The 14862-nt window shown below is 40.9% G+C and overlaps 1 protein-coding gene across 1 annotated transcript in view; it reads left to right on the forward strand.

Moving 5' to 3' along the window:
- Positions 1–14862, forward strand: part of MALRD1 (MAM and LDL receptor class A domain containing 1) — a 288505-nt gene that overhangs the window by 175678 nt on the left and 97965 nt on the right. Inside the window, exon 29 of the mRNA XM_069959034.1 lies at positions 6446–6626. Within this exon, the coding sequence (XP_069815135.1) occupies positions 6446–6626 (181 nt within the window). The remainder of the gene's footprint in view (positions 1–6445; positions 6627–14862) is intronic.

The raw sequence follows: 14862 nt of genomic DNA on the forward strand, positions 1-14862 counted from the left end.
TCCCTCCAGTGCCCTGTGTCCCTCAGTGTCCCTCTGCCATCATCCTCTCCAGCAGCCACAGCCCGCATAGCTCTGGGAGTCGGGTCGTGACATCACCATGTTATCCAGGAAGTGACATCACCATGTTATCCAGGAAGTGACATCACCATTTTTTCTAGGAAGTGAAGCCTTGATGCAGTAGTAAGTGCAGAGAAAAAAGCACTTTATAAGGATTTCCTGTAATAAGTGTATATTGGTAATTTGTATAACTTTTGGGGGGCAATACAATACTTTAATAAAAATTTTCACTGGACTTCTCCTTTAACCTCTTAAGGACATATGACGTACCCCTACGTCATATGTCCTCACTTGCACTTCAAAGCGGGGCCGCGCGGCGGCCCCGCTTTGAAGTGCCGCGATCCCGGGTGCCGCGAGTAGCCCGGGACCGCTGCTATTAGCGGGCACGGTCGGATCGCCGTGCCCGCTAATTAGCTAATCGGAGGCAGCTGTCAAAGTTGACAGCTGCCTCCGATTACCGGAGGCAACGTTTCCCTGGTGTCTAGTGGGGGAGATCGCTCCTCCGGGACCTTGTCCCGGAGGAGCAATCTCCGTTACTGATGCCGGCCGGGGACGCGTCCAAGATGGCGCCGTCCTCGGCTCGGCACTCGTTTACTTCCGGCTGCAGCAGCCGAAAGCAAACGAGTGCCGATCTCATGGATCTCTGCAGCATATCTATGCTGCAGAGATCTCAATGAGAGATCCAAGTGTATATACTAGAAGTCCCCCAGGGGGGCTTCTAGTATATGTGTAAAAAAAAAAAAAAAAAGTGTTGTTAATAGTAAAAAGCCCCCTCCCCTAATAAAAGTCTGAATCACCCCCCTTTTCCCAGGTTTTAAATAAAAGTAAACAAATAAATAAATAAATAAACATGTTTGCTATCGCCGCGTGCGTAATCGCCCGAACTATTAATTAATCACATTCCTGATCTCGTACGGTAAACGGCGTCAGCGCAAAAAAATCCCAAAGTGCAAAATTGCGCATTTTTGGTCGCATCAAATCCAGAAAAAATGTAATATAAAGCGATCAAAAAGTCGTATATGCGCAATCAAGGTACCGATAGAAAGATCACATCATGGCGCAAAAAATGACACCTCGCACAGCCCCATAGACCAAAGGATAAAAGTGCTATAAGCCTGGGAATGGAGCGATTTTAAGGAACGTATATTGGTTAACAACGGTTTGAATTTTTTACAGGCCATCAGATACAATATAAGTTATACATGTTATATATCGTTTTAATCGTAACGACTTGAGGAACATGCATAACAAGTCAGTTTTACCCCAGGGCGAATTGCGTAAAAACACATTTCCCCCAAATAAAAGAAATGCGTTTTTTTTTTCAATTTCACCACACTTTGAATTTTTTTCTGGTTTCGCAGTGTACTTTATGCAAAAATTCAGCCTGTCATTGCAAAGTACAATTAGTGACGCAAAAAATAAGGGGTCATGTGGGTTTCTAGGTGGAAAAATGCAAGTGCTATGACCTTTTAAACACAAGGAGGAAAAACCGAAAACGTAAAAACGAAAATGGGCCATGTCCTTAAAGGGTTAATGATCATGAACATTCATGATGTCTGTCTTTACCAAAAGGCTAACATTTCCACGTAAGCAGATGTTGTTGAAACATAGCCAAAGAGTGAAATAAATAGCAGGGTTGGGCTATGGTCAAACAACTTCTTTTTTTCACTGTTTTTTGGTGCAAAATGACGGCCGTCTAAAAAAAAAAAAAAGTGAAGATAGCCTTAGACAGTAAAAGGATGAAAGATAACCTAGCGCAGATCAAGTAGTTCATCTAAATGGTGGATGACAAATTGGGAACTTGCTAATTAAAAAGTTCTGTGATCACAGCAGCATAGGCAGTGACTGAAACCAGTTTTGTGTTAAAGAAGGTATTAAATACTTTGAAAGGCAATTGGAATTTAAAGCTAATGTACCATCAGGTACTTTGCTTTAAGATTTTTACATCAATAGACTGGCGCCAGTGCAGTGATGGTGCGATGTGGTCCTTTTTTTGAATAGCGGCCTAGTTCCTGTGCACGGCACAGGTCTATTCCCGGGCACCGGCCCGGCCTAAAGCACCGGAAGCGGACTTGCCGAAGGCTCCATTAGAATCAATGGAACCATGTCACAGAGGGGAGGGGTTCATCACACTGGGGGTGGGCCTCCAGTTCTTCAGGCCAGACCAGTGCCTAGGAATAGACGGGCACCATGCACAGAAATCGGGCTGTGGTTCAAAAAAAGGACCACCAGCATCCCCGTGTCGGCGCCAGTCTATTGATTTAAAAATCTTAAAGAGGTGTATCTAATGGTACATTCACTTGAAGTTAGCAGTCTTGGAAAAACAGTGATCATGACCAGTTAAAATTACAGTAAATTGGGTAAATTGGAAAAAAGAGAGGTCTATAACACAAACTGGGAGTGATGAAGCTTCCCAGAGGTGCCGTAAAAGAGAAGCATAAAGAAGTTTTTTTCTTTTTTATCTGAATTCATCTATGAAAATGAAAGACTTTGTGGAGGTGTCCTTCTACTTTTTACCCCCCATAACTTAAGTCAATTGAAACATTTACTTGGCCGGGTAATTAACCTTTCCCTGTTTCAATAATAATAATCTAAGAGCCACTGCATAAAAATGTGCAAAATCCAACCAAATGGTCATATCCACTGGAGTCTCACAACTCATATTTATAGATTATATTAACTCAAATTTTCATGTGCAGCACATTTAATTAATTTAGGATCGCCATCAGGAGATTCTGCAATCTCTGCCATCTTTTGCAAGCAGATTAACTTCCTTAGTAACAATATACATCATCTGAATTACAATTTAATGAAAAATACAGGCTGAATTATAAGAGGCCTCGATGCAGAATCTAGTTAAAAGATAAATTCTGCATCTTAGATGGAGGGAATACGGGGCTATCTATGCAGATAGAACTACCTCGTTGGTATGCAGAGGAAAAAACGCTAATAGGGTTTTATGTTAATTTCATGGCGCTATCTGACCATTCTTTTAAAATAAATTTTTGCTAACTTCGAAGGTTTTCGTTGCAGCTGGTCTTTGGAGAACTTTTTTTTTTCCTCCTTAAAATCGTCTCTTTTGTGACGCCTTCATTAATCTTCTATACTGTATGTTTTAATTTATGGCTTAGTCAATTTAATATATACATATATATATATATATATATATATATATATATACACACACAGTATATATATATATATATATATATATATATGGTATTTCTCTCTTTACAAGACTCACTTGACTATTAGACACACATCATGTTAATAAACTTCCCTGATGGTCTAAGGCAGTAAAGAGGTGAATGCATTGAAGTGGTCAAAGGTAACACTCTCCATGACAGTACATCATATCCATACATATACAGCTCTGCAGCATGCACAATAGACAACTAGCTCTGCTGCATCATACTCAGCTCTGCTACATCAAAACACACACACACAACTCTGCTGGATCTTACACATCCAGCGTTGCTACATCAACACACACATGTAGCTCTGCTATATTATACACATCCAGCTCTGCTACATTAAAACACACACACAGTTCTGTTGAATAAACATACCAACAGACATACACAGGGCTACTACATCAATGTACAGGCACACACCTCTGCTACATTTCCATACACAAACAGCCCTCATACATACTTTCAGATAGACACACACACACACACAGACAGACACGCAAATTTATACAGATTGTCCCTACTTACAGTATCTATAGGGAGTCCGTCTACCAGTCATGTAACTAATCTCTTGACTGTGACATCACTGAAGGTCCTGCAGGTTCTTCAGCTCCTGCTCTTGGCAAGTTCTTATGGGGCTTCTACATACAGGAAGCTACAGGTGATGCACATCCCCTCCAGTTTCCTCGCCTGCCCAGCACTGATCTCACTGATCGGTGACAAGCAGGATAAGGGAGAGGACTGTGCAGTTATCAGTAGATGTACAGTTCAACCAGCAGCTAACCATTAGGGAAGCAGTCAGGGTGGTCTGATATCGATCTCTACGACCCTTGTGACAAAAGCAAGCTACCCCCCCATATGTTTGCAGTGTCCCAGTACCTACCTACATGCTACTGAAATATATAGGTTCTAGCTGCTACAGGTGTACTGTAATTCCCAGCAGGCCCTACACTACTTCTCCCATTTTCCGTGAGGTTACCCCTCTATAACGACTGACTCAGTTACAAATTTAAAAAAGGTTTAAAAAATGTCAAACTTTGTGGAAAGTCACATTGAATTTCCAGAACTTATTACTAACAATGCAGATATAACAAGGCATTGTGTGCATCTAATATAGTGTATACGGAGTTTTACATTACCTTGTCTGCTGCGTGACCCCTGATGCTTGAGATACCTTCTACATAATAAATTGACCAGTAGAAACCATATAATCCGTTTCTGTATCTAACATGAAAGGACAAATTAATTAACATCACTCAAAATCCGCACGTCTGGGGATTATTGATGCAGCCGATGTAAGTGCTGCAATACATTAGGTTTTATATATGCAGAGAGGAGAATAAAGAGAAAAGGCAGAGTGTTGAGATACATGAAACATAGCATTTTGCTAGAGGCTCATTGGACCTAGTGTAAAAGTTCAGCTCCAACTCCTACAACAAAACAAAAATCTTACCATGTATACATTTAGACTACAAACCATAACATTAATTTGGATCGTAGATCAGACTCAAAGTTAAAGGGGGTATTTGGAGACATAAACTTTTTTTTTGCTTCAGTTTTATTAAGGTTTTTTTCAGTATACAAAAAAAAAAAACAACTAACAAAGCATTTTTTTTTATAATATATACTTACCTCCCTCAATCCCTTACAGCTACTTGTGTTATGTCATCTGGTCCCTAATTATCACTGAACCATCTCAGCAGGAACTGTTTACTTAGCCAACATCTGGCTGAGGTGGGACACCATCATCCTGGATTTCCCTAGAATCAGGAAGGAGTAGTGATAAGCAAGGATCAGAGGATGTCCCACTGACAGCTGTGAGGGATTGAGGGAGGTGAGTTTAACTTTTTTTTCACCACCCCCAGCCATATATATATATATATATATATATATATATATATATATATATATATATTTATATCCCTTAGACAACCTGTTTAAGTTAGACCCTAAAGCAGGGAAGCGTTAGCTTTGGCTGTCCAGGCATGATGGGAATTGTCATTTTGCAACAGCTGGAGGGCCGAAGGTTCCCCATCCCTGCCATAAAGCCTACTCTGACCTCAGAGTCAACACTTACTTTGTTAGGCTGATCACACAACATATTTTATGAATTAATTATTGACGTTATTGCAATTTGCAACAACAGCTGTGATTAATTAAAAAAATACTTTCAATTGAAAATAAATGAAATCGCAGCCGGAGTATATACACATAGTATACGCTCCGGCCGGGATCCCTAGCGGCTGCAGAGAAAACTTACATGTCAGTTTTGTTCATTAAATAGCGGCTGCACAGAACTAACAGTTCACACAAGGGAGAGTGTTGTGCAATGGTGAATTCATCAGGAAAGAAGTATACACTACGGCCGGGGTCCCTAGCGGCACTGCAAGAAACTGGCATATCAGTTCTCTGCAGCCACTATTCAATGAATAGCAGCCGCAGAAAACCCTGTCAGTTCACACAATGGAGCGCTCAGCTCCAGCCGCACGCTCCATTGTGAGCAGCGGGGAATTCGGATGCGGGCGCGTATGGATGTGCCCGCATCCGAATTCAGCGGCACTAAACATCATGTGGCCGGTACTGCAGTACCGGCCGGGATGATCTTTTCTGACACTACCCGTTCCGTTACCTGGCCGGGTTACGGAACGGCCGGTGTCTTACAAAGTGTGAACATAGCCTTAGTCAGTATTTGGCCCTCATTTTTAACTAATATAAATTAAACCCACCCTATAAAAAAATTATTTATGGAAATATTTGCTATTTAATTTTGGACCAACTCCTGGTTTGCATGGAAACCATTTTGGGCTCTATCCGGGGCTAGAAATTATTCAGACAATAAAAGGTTTTGCTCAATTCTATCCAACCAAGGCAATCCTCAGTTATATAGGAATGATTGATGTAAAATGACATTGAAGGTGTCCTATAGGGCTCCATACAGTTTAGTACCTGCAGAATCTAAACGGCGTTAACCAGAGTTAACATAAGAAATGTATATAAAAAAATATTCTGCCCTCCATGAATGCAAATCATTGTATGTTTCCCACTTTCCCCACATAATTTATGGATGTGGTGTGCGGAGAAAAAGCATTTACGTCTTTCTGCATAAGTGTCAGTCATTATTATGGCATGGAAATGTATTGATGGATGTCACCTTCTATGACTCATCTCTCCTAACGTTTATGTTACTCTATATCTAGACTAAAAACAACCTAATTAAAGTATGGGGAGAATCCGAGAATCACGACGGCAAATGGAACATGGTGGAAATTCATTTGGGAAAACTGAGACACTTTGAAGTCATATTTGAAGGTGTACGCACGAGAGACTTTGGTGGAGGAGCGGCCATTGATGACATTGAGCTTGTAAACTGTTCCACATGTAAGTAGCAGTGGATTTAATATATACTTTAAATCCGGCAGGGAAGTTTTTATGTAATTTGGTGACCAGGGTGAATCTGTAAAAAGAAAAAAAGAAAAAGAAACCCATCGGCCCTGGTCCCCAATTCAAATGATTTTTGGATGTACATAGGCTAGGCTATATTCATATTTTCCAGGCAGTCATTGGGTTGCATTCACCTTCTTCAGGCAGCAGAATTCAAGTGCTAATCACTCAGGTTCATGCGAATTCGAACTTTCAACGATACCACTAAATAATGCTGCCACACCATGCCAGCTATCATTACCATTACATATATAAATGATTACAGGGCAGTTAAATCCAGTGACTCAGGGGCGTCCTCTCTGATGAGAGTCTTTTTCTTGTTTGTCTGGCTCATAACATTTCCTAGAGCCACAAACCACCTCCACAGTATCTGCAGGACAAACATCTCCTCATTTTTCCAGTACCCTATGGATAAAACCCCAAACAGTAATAATGTTCTCCTGTGTGTCACATACAGTACATTCGGTTGGAAAGAAGCATAGAAGGTAGGTTTTCCTATTAGGTACAGTCAGTGTCGAATCCTCCGGTGGGCCTCCAGCTTTAGAGCCTGCACAAACACTTACTGACATGTTGTTTTTCACTGGTTCTTTATTGGTGGGCCCCCAGGACCATTTCCTCTGGTGGGCTCCAGATACCCCAGTCCGACACAGGTTACCGTAAGTCCCCCCATTTGGTGCAGTAAGTCTCTCCATTAATGATATTTCATGTATCTTACATAGCTTGTAATCACTGAAATCAGCTCCTTTCCCAATTGGGATTCACTATCTAAATGCCAAATTCATCTATTTTGAAGTTTTGGAGTGTGGGAGGATCCCACTAGCACTTAGCAACAGTGCTAACCACTGAGCCACCATGCTGCCCATTAGGTAAATCAACCAGTGCATTAGATACGTTCTGCCCTGTAGGTTAAACATTCCCGCCATCAGGTTGGTGTCCTTACTAGATAGCCACACCCTATGGGGTGGGGTGGGAGTAACTACCTATCAGAAAAAAAAATACTCCTGTCCTTTTATCATCCTCAGTCTCTTCCTTCTGTGCTCAGATGTCGGTCGTCCGATAAGTGACAGTGTACAGAAAGAAGATTTAACACTAACCAGCTGATCAAAAATCAAAAACTCCAAATTTGCGTTTTGCATCTGTTTCACTATATCTGTGTCTGTTTGCTAAATTTTAACGTACACAAAAACATAGTCAATCATCTCAGGGAGGGAGAAGCAGTGGCCACCCCTGGTGTGGGGGGGGGGGGGGGTGAAAGCCCCGCAGCGGCAGGGAGAAGCAAGGAGAAGACGAGTGGTGCCAGGGCTAGGCAAAGGTCTTCGGAGAGCTGCTGCTGTCAGGAGCTGGTTTCGGGTAGTGACATCACCATGTTATCCAGGAAGTGACATCACCATTTTATCCAGGAAGTGACATCACCATGTTATCCAGGAAGTGACATCACCATTTTATCCAGGAAGTGAAGCCTTAATGCAGTAGTAAGTGCATTTCCTGTAATAAGTGTATATTGATAATTTTTTGGGGGGGCAATACAATACTATATAATAAAAAATATAAAAAAAAATTGCAGCACGTCTCCTTCAAAATACAGCCCCCTCCACTTATTAAATTCTCAATAATTTATAAATCAGTTATGAGCCCTATGGAATCCTCATAGAAGATTAGTTAATAACAGCACTCGATCTCCCAGTAAAATAGCCACAGGTATATAAAACCAATCACAATTTCATGAAATGGAATTCATGTAGTACACGTTGTCCATGGATTCCTGAGGTCATTTAGTGGCATAACATCATAAAGTGATCATGAATGATTCCTGAAAGGCTCTTCATGTGCCGCATACATTGCTAACACAAAGACAGTGCCAAGAAAAGATGGTGTGTGAACATAGCCTTTCTGTGCTTTCAACGCACTCCTGGTTTTGGTTGCAAAATACTGTGTGGGAACATAGCCTCAAAGTATAATACTGGGTACTGTTAACTTTTTAGGATTCTTAAAAGGAATGCATTTTCTATTTTTTTCCTTTTAACTGAGTAGAGTCAGATATCAAAACATTATCTAACCTGATATTTTTTGTACCTTACAATGGAGACAGCCATCTTGCCTGTACATTTTTTTTTTTTTAAATTAACATTTAGTGGTACGCTTTACAACAAGCCTCATGGATGCAGACAACAATGGACATGAGCTATCCCATTGATAGGAATGGAAAATAGTACTGAGCCCACCCCCTGTAACCTTTGAAGAAGCCATACTGAAGGGGGGGGGGGCTGAGCTATGATCTTCATGCAACATAATTATAAGCTGTGTGACCGCCTGTCTGTGTCACTATCTGATATGCTGCTAGTCAGTCTATGCATTCTTAATGGAGGAAGCAGCTATATGCTGTCTGTGCTGTGTCTCTCCTGCCTACAATCTTCTAAAATCCTCACTGTCCCTACTCCAAAATCTATCTGCTCAACTGCCTGCAACATGTACACTGAAGGAGGAAGTGGATACACTGCAGCCTATTCTTCACAGTGAGCAGCCGCGGCTGTATATTTGTAGCCCTAACAAGGGCTTTTGGGTTCTTGCCTTCCTACAATCAGCTAAATACTCACTGTCCCTACTTCAATCTCTCTCCCTGCTTATCTTCAAGATGACATCTGATGATGAGCAGGAAAAGCCACGTTCTTATACTTACATGAGTAAGCCAGCCAATGAGTGAAGACGCTGTTATCGCAATGGCAGCATGCTCCTAGTGCCTGTCACCCCCCCACCCCCCCCTCCTCCAAAGTTATTGGCTAGAAAAAGGTGCCAGGGAAGGTGGGTGGAGAAACAAATTTTTACTGTGTGTTTGGTTGGATGCTCGATCAAAAACAAGTATTTCAAATAATGTAGTATTGGATTGAATACCTACTCGATCGAGTACTACTTGCTCATCTCGATTGATTTATTATTTCACTTTTTGGTCCTACAGGTATATTATTTGGGGAGGAGGGTCCCGACCCAGCTTACCTACTGCATTATTATAGTTTCAGAAATTATAGTTTTCAGACAGAACAAGAAGTCCCAGCTTAGCTTTAGTGGTGAGAATTAAAATGGCAAGGTTTCAGGATTATGTTATATACTTATATACTAAAATATAGCATTAGAAAAAAAATAAAAAAAAATGAAAAATGTTATAAATATATATGTTGATTATAAAGCTTGATTTAAAAAATAGGTAATAGCACATTGCCTTATGTGTTGAATTAGTTGAATTGAATTATGCCGAACAGTTGTATTATGCTGAACACCTACTGTGTTCACATCTTCTGTATACTGCTATTGATCTTCTATATCTTTTTATATTTTTTTAAGTTTTTATTAAGCAACGGCCGTGTCACAGAACGGCCACTGTCTTACATAGTGCGAACAAGGCCTAAATCTTCCCCTGCGCTATGAGCTGAACTCACCCTTGTGCTTATTTCAATGAGTTATCCATCATTAGAAACACACAGCTTCTTTCAAAAACAGCACCACACTTGTCCTCAGGGTCCTATGTGGTATTACAACTCTGCCTTATTCACTTTAATGGAATTGAGCTGGAAAACTACATCCAATGTTAAAAATTTGGGATGAGTTCCTTTCGACCTATAATTGTTCATGGTAAAATGAACATGCAAACTGCATACGTCCTTGCAATAGTATATAAAAAATGTATAAAAAAAAATTAAATATAAAAACATTAAAACTAAAAAGCCATATGAGTTCTCATATAATAGGGCTGAATGTAACTCAATGCAGTCATATAACCAACCTTGTGTTAGTAATTTATGCAGCATGCAGGGAGACTTTGAGGAATTATTCATGCTCATTATATGATGTTATGCTCTCCTTTTAAATGACTTTAGGAATCATTGGATGACATGTACTATTCCATTACATGAAATTGTGATTGGTTTTATATACCTTTGGCTATTTTATAATGGGAGAGCTGTTATTAACTAATTTTCTATGAGACTTTCATAGATTGCATCTCATTTTATGATTTAATTTTTTTGGTATATTATTTGGGGAGGAAGGTACGGGCCCTGGCCTACCTACTGCATTGTCACAGTTTTTTTTTTTCTCAATAAGAAATTATCAGCTTTACTTTACTCTCCATGTACCCCGGATGTGCCGCATCACAAGCTCCAAGATCCCGACCGGAACTCGTTTTCTGCTGAGTTCCCATGTCGTCATGACTCCACAACCATTAGACACAACCTGGCTAATGGATTGCACAATCAATCAGTGACCGCAGCTGTGTCCCGCCCCAGTCACTGATTGGCTGAGGAGGCAATCCATCAGCCGAGTTGTGACGTTGCTGGAGCCAGGGATCCCAGAGCCCAGCTTTGGGGTGCGGGGAGAGGAACGTTACGATTCCTACCTGCCTGCTGGAAATTTTTTAAATATCTACTTTAGGAAAATGATTATAATATCAGTGAGTAAGGTATGAATGATGTAGCTGGTTATGCTAAGAAACCAAAGAAATTGGTAATTAGCAATTGTTAAATCATAAGACACAAGGAACTATAGAATTTCTGTAGAGTTTTAAAAGAAAATGTCTACATAGTCTAAACCTTTAACAAATGAATGAATAAATAAATATAATATATCTTACCAAATGTAATATATCTTACCAGAAACAGGACCTCCTTCACCACAAAGTATCCTTTTCTGCTTCCAAAACTGATCAAGACAGCATAAAGGCCCTAAACAACGATCCAACAACCAAAGTTCTCTCCCTTCCTGCCAGGAATATACTGCCCAGACTTCTCCTTTGTGATACTCCTTTGTGATACTCTCATGTGTGATACCCGCCTTAAAAAGTTGGAAATATTTGCTAAATATGCTTAGTGTTTGCACTAAACACTGGAAAGGTGGAAATTTTTGAGCACATATAGATAGTTTGCATAGTGCATAGTTTCATATGTACCTGGGTGTGGGAGGATCGGAGTGGCGTGGTTTGCTTATGGAGGGTCCAAGCACATATTTTGCACAGGGGACTTACAGTATGCCGTCTGTGTCCACCCCTGATGCACCTCCTAATGTTCTGTGACTTTATAATAATATACATAATATAATATTCTTATAATTTATGCAAAATAAAAAATAAATAAACCTATTTATAGTATATAGAAACTTTAGAGTATATATTGAAACTTTGATATATAAAGTTCCCTCTGAACAAACATTGTTCTTATCCGGAGGATATGATCATTATTACTATGTGATAGTGTCTATACACATGCACTGAGATAAGTGAATGCAAGCAGAGTGTCATTTCTCAAAGAGATGAAACCCCTTAAAGGGGAGTGATATAGTACACAGGGCCTGACCGGCTTTGTTGTCCTTTCTCTACCGCTGTGGGATATTTTCCAGAATTTTGATGCTGCTGAGGTTTATCCTATCCCTGTGTGTTTTATCTCTGCAGGTTTCTCATTTAATGATAAGACTTTCACCTACCTCCGGGATAATAGTGTTACTACCTTTCCCTCCAGCTTTCCGCTCGCCGTTTTTACAATGTTCAAGTTAAAATTATATAAGTACTTTAGAGCTTGGTCACTTCGATGTGTTTGAGCTTTACGCCCCTTTACCCTTCTCTCTGGTTACCAAGGATGTTCATATAGATTCATACAATTCATATAGATTCATACTCGTCATCAATATATATATATATATATATATATATATATATATATATATATATATATATAAATAAGGACAGGATTATGTATGTCACCATAAAAAGAAAATGTATAACACATCATACGTACACTTTTAGGATAAGTAAGGCCTAAGAGAATCTCCGGTGGGTCCCTACCTGCACTAACACTGACTGACATGTCTTTTCGCATTGGTTCTCCATTGGTGGGCCTCCAGGATCATTTCCTCTGGTTGGCCCCAGGTACCCCAGTCCGACACTGTCAGAAGTTACTGATCACAGTGAGTGCTCAGACTTGATGCAAACCTGAGAGTATGCGACAGTGTGTTCCAACTGCCAAACAACTGAGTGTCTAGCTCTTTTTCTTCAGTATTCAGTTCTATTCTATTCTATTCAATCCATGCCTGGTGTAAGGCTTCTCCTTTCTCCTGGTGCCAGTATTCAGGTGAAAAACGTATTTTATTCTGGGTTTCAAAGAGGTGCAGCCTGGAGCATCTGTGACCTAGGCCTGCAACGCCTCTTTCCCCGCCTTTCTTCTTTGTTGCCACACCCCTGGCTGGATCTTTATCTTCAGCCGACCTACGGAACAGATGGTACAGATGCTAGAAGCCCAACCACTTTGACACCCGCAGCTTGGTTAAATATCGTCTCACTGAGGAAATTGTTGTACTACACCACATTTTTGTGGATAACCTTTGAAACCCTACCGTGCCGCGCAACCAAAATGAAATAAATTTTTCACCCAAATATCGACACCAGGATAGAAAAAAAGCTCTGGACCAGGCAAGGTTAAAAATTATAATGGAGGTTTGGGGGTGGTGCCATACAGATTTGCTTTAAGGCTATGTTCCCACAGCGGCAACGAGCTGGCATTTATCTGAGAAAGGTGGCCAACTACTAATAATGATGGCCGTAAAAAACCATTATTAATAGATGGCCGCCTTTTCCCAATAATATCCCGTCATGAGAACATAGCCTAAAGGGTCAGCCTTCTGTAGTATCCACAGAATACACAGGATAGGGCATAACTTAAAGATTGGGGGGTCTTCGGTGGCTCTATAGAGAATGGATGGAATTGTGGTGCACAACTCTTGTCTGCGTGGATTTCAGGGTCCTCGTTCTCGAGATCGCATCTGTCAGACCCACAAGCCATAAGGTCCCATGTGTTTATATCCTACTAAATAGATTTTATAATATTCCTTTCTATCTCACATAAGCAGACACATTCTTAGTCAATGTCTTTCCCCAGAAGAAGCTTATTCAAGGTTATACTATGTAAATGCTTCTACAATAAGACACGAGACACGTGAGATGATTTGCATTTTAGCAGGATACGACCATAGTTAGGTGGATTGTATTGTTAGTGGGAATGTTTTCAGGCCACGTACTGCTCAGGTAACCTCAAGGTCAGTGATGTGTAAAGAACTCATCTTTTATCTTGTGTCAGTATCTGCAGAAGTGCGTTAGCCCTCAGATCAATTCTATTTTTTAAGTAGTTTATCTTTTTAGCACTACGTAAAGCCATGAGCAATGTGCTTACGTGGGAAGTTCCGTTCATGTTCTTTTGTAAAAGGAAATTGAAAATCGGTAAACTTTTTAGTTGATCTGCTGACGCATGATGCAGCACAGCTACCATTGGCTGGGGTTAGATGGCAACATGACCTCATTGGCAAACAGAGGACGAAGATCAAACCATTGCCAAAAAAAAAAAATCCCAAAAGAAAAACTTAAGGCTAGAAAAATACACAGCAGTTTTTGTTTATTTGTTTGTTTGTTTTAAACTGCCACTGCAGTTTTTGTGCCAAAACCAGAAAAGGATCCAACAGAAAAGAGAAGTATAAGTACTCCCTTTATATATTTTCTATTCCATTTGAACCCACTTTGGCTTTGGCACAAAACTGCCATGTATGATTCCAGTCCAGGGTATGTTCACACGGCATAAGAGACCAGCCGTTCCGTAACCCGGCCGGGTCACCGGGTCTCTGCAAAGATCTTTCCGGCCGCAGTGTTCTGATGCGGGCTCATCAGCGCGCGCCCGCATCAGACCTCTCATAGCCCACAATGAAGCAAGCGGGTGGAGCCGCTCGCTTCATTGTATGAACTGACATGTCTTTCTGCAGCCGCAATTCACTGAATTGCGGCCGCAGACAACTGACATGTCAGTTCTTTGCGACGCTGCATGGGAACCGGGCCGGAGCGTATACTAAGTGTATACGCTCCGGCCGGGATCCCATAGAAGAATAGGCAGTGTTCCACTCCGTACAAAGTACAGCCGCTGTTGCCGATGGCAACAATGGCCATACTTTTACGTAGTGTGAACATAGCCTTAAAGCAAATCTACCAGCAGGTACATCGCTTTAAGATTTCAATATCAATAGACTGGTGCTGGCACAGGGATGCCGATGCCGCGGTCCTTTTTTTTATTTGCGGCCCAGTTCCCGAGCATGGCGAAGGTCTATTCCCAGTTACAGGCCTGGCCTGATTCTAAAAATTCCAATGGAGCCGCAT

The sequence above is a fragment of the Dendropsophus ebraccatus genome, chromosome 2 (assembly GCF_027789765.1).
Source record: "Dendropsophus ebraccatus isolate aDenEbr1 chromosome 2, aDenEbr1.pat, whole genome shotgun sequence".
Lineage (NCBI taxonomy): Eukaryota > Metazoa > Chordata > Amphibia > Anura > Hylidae > Dendropsophus > Dendropsophus ebraccatus.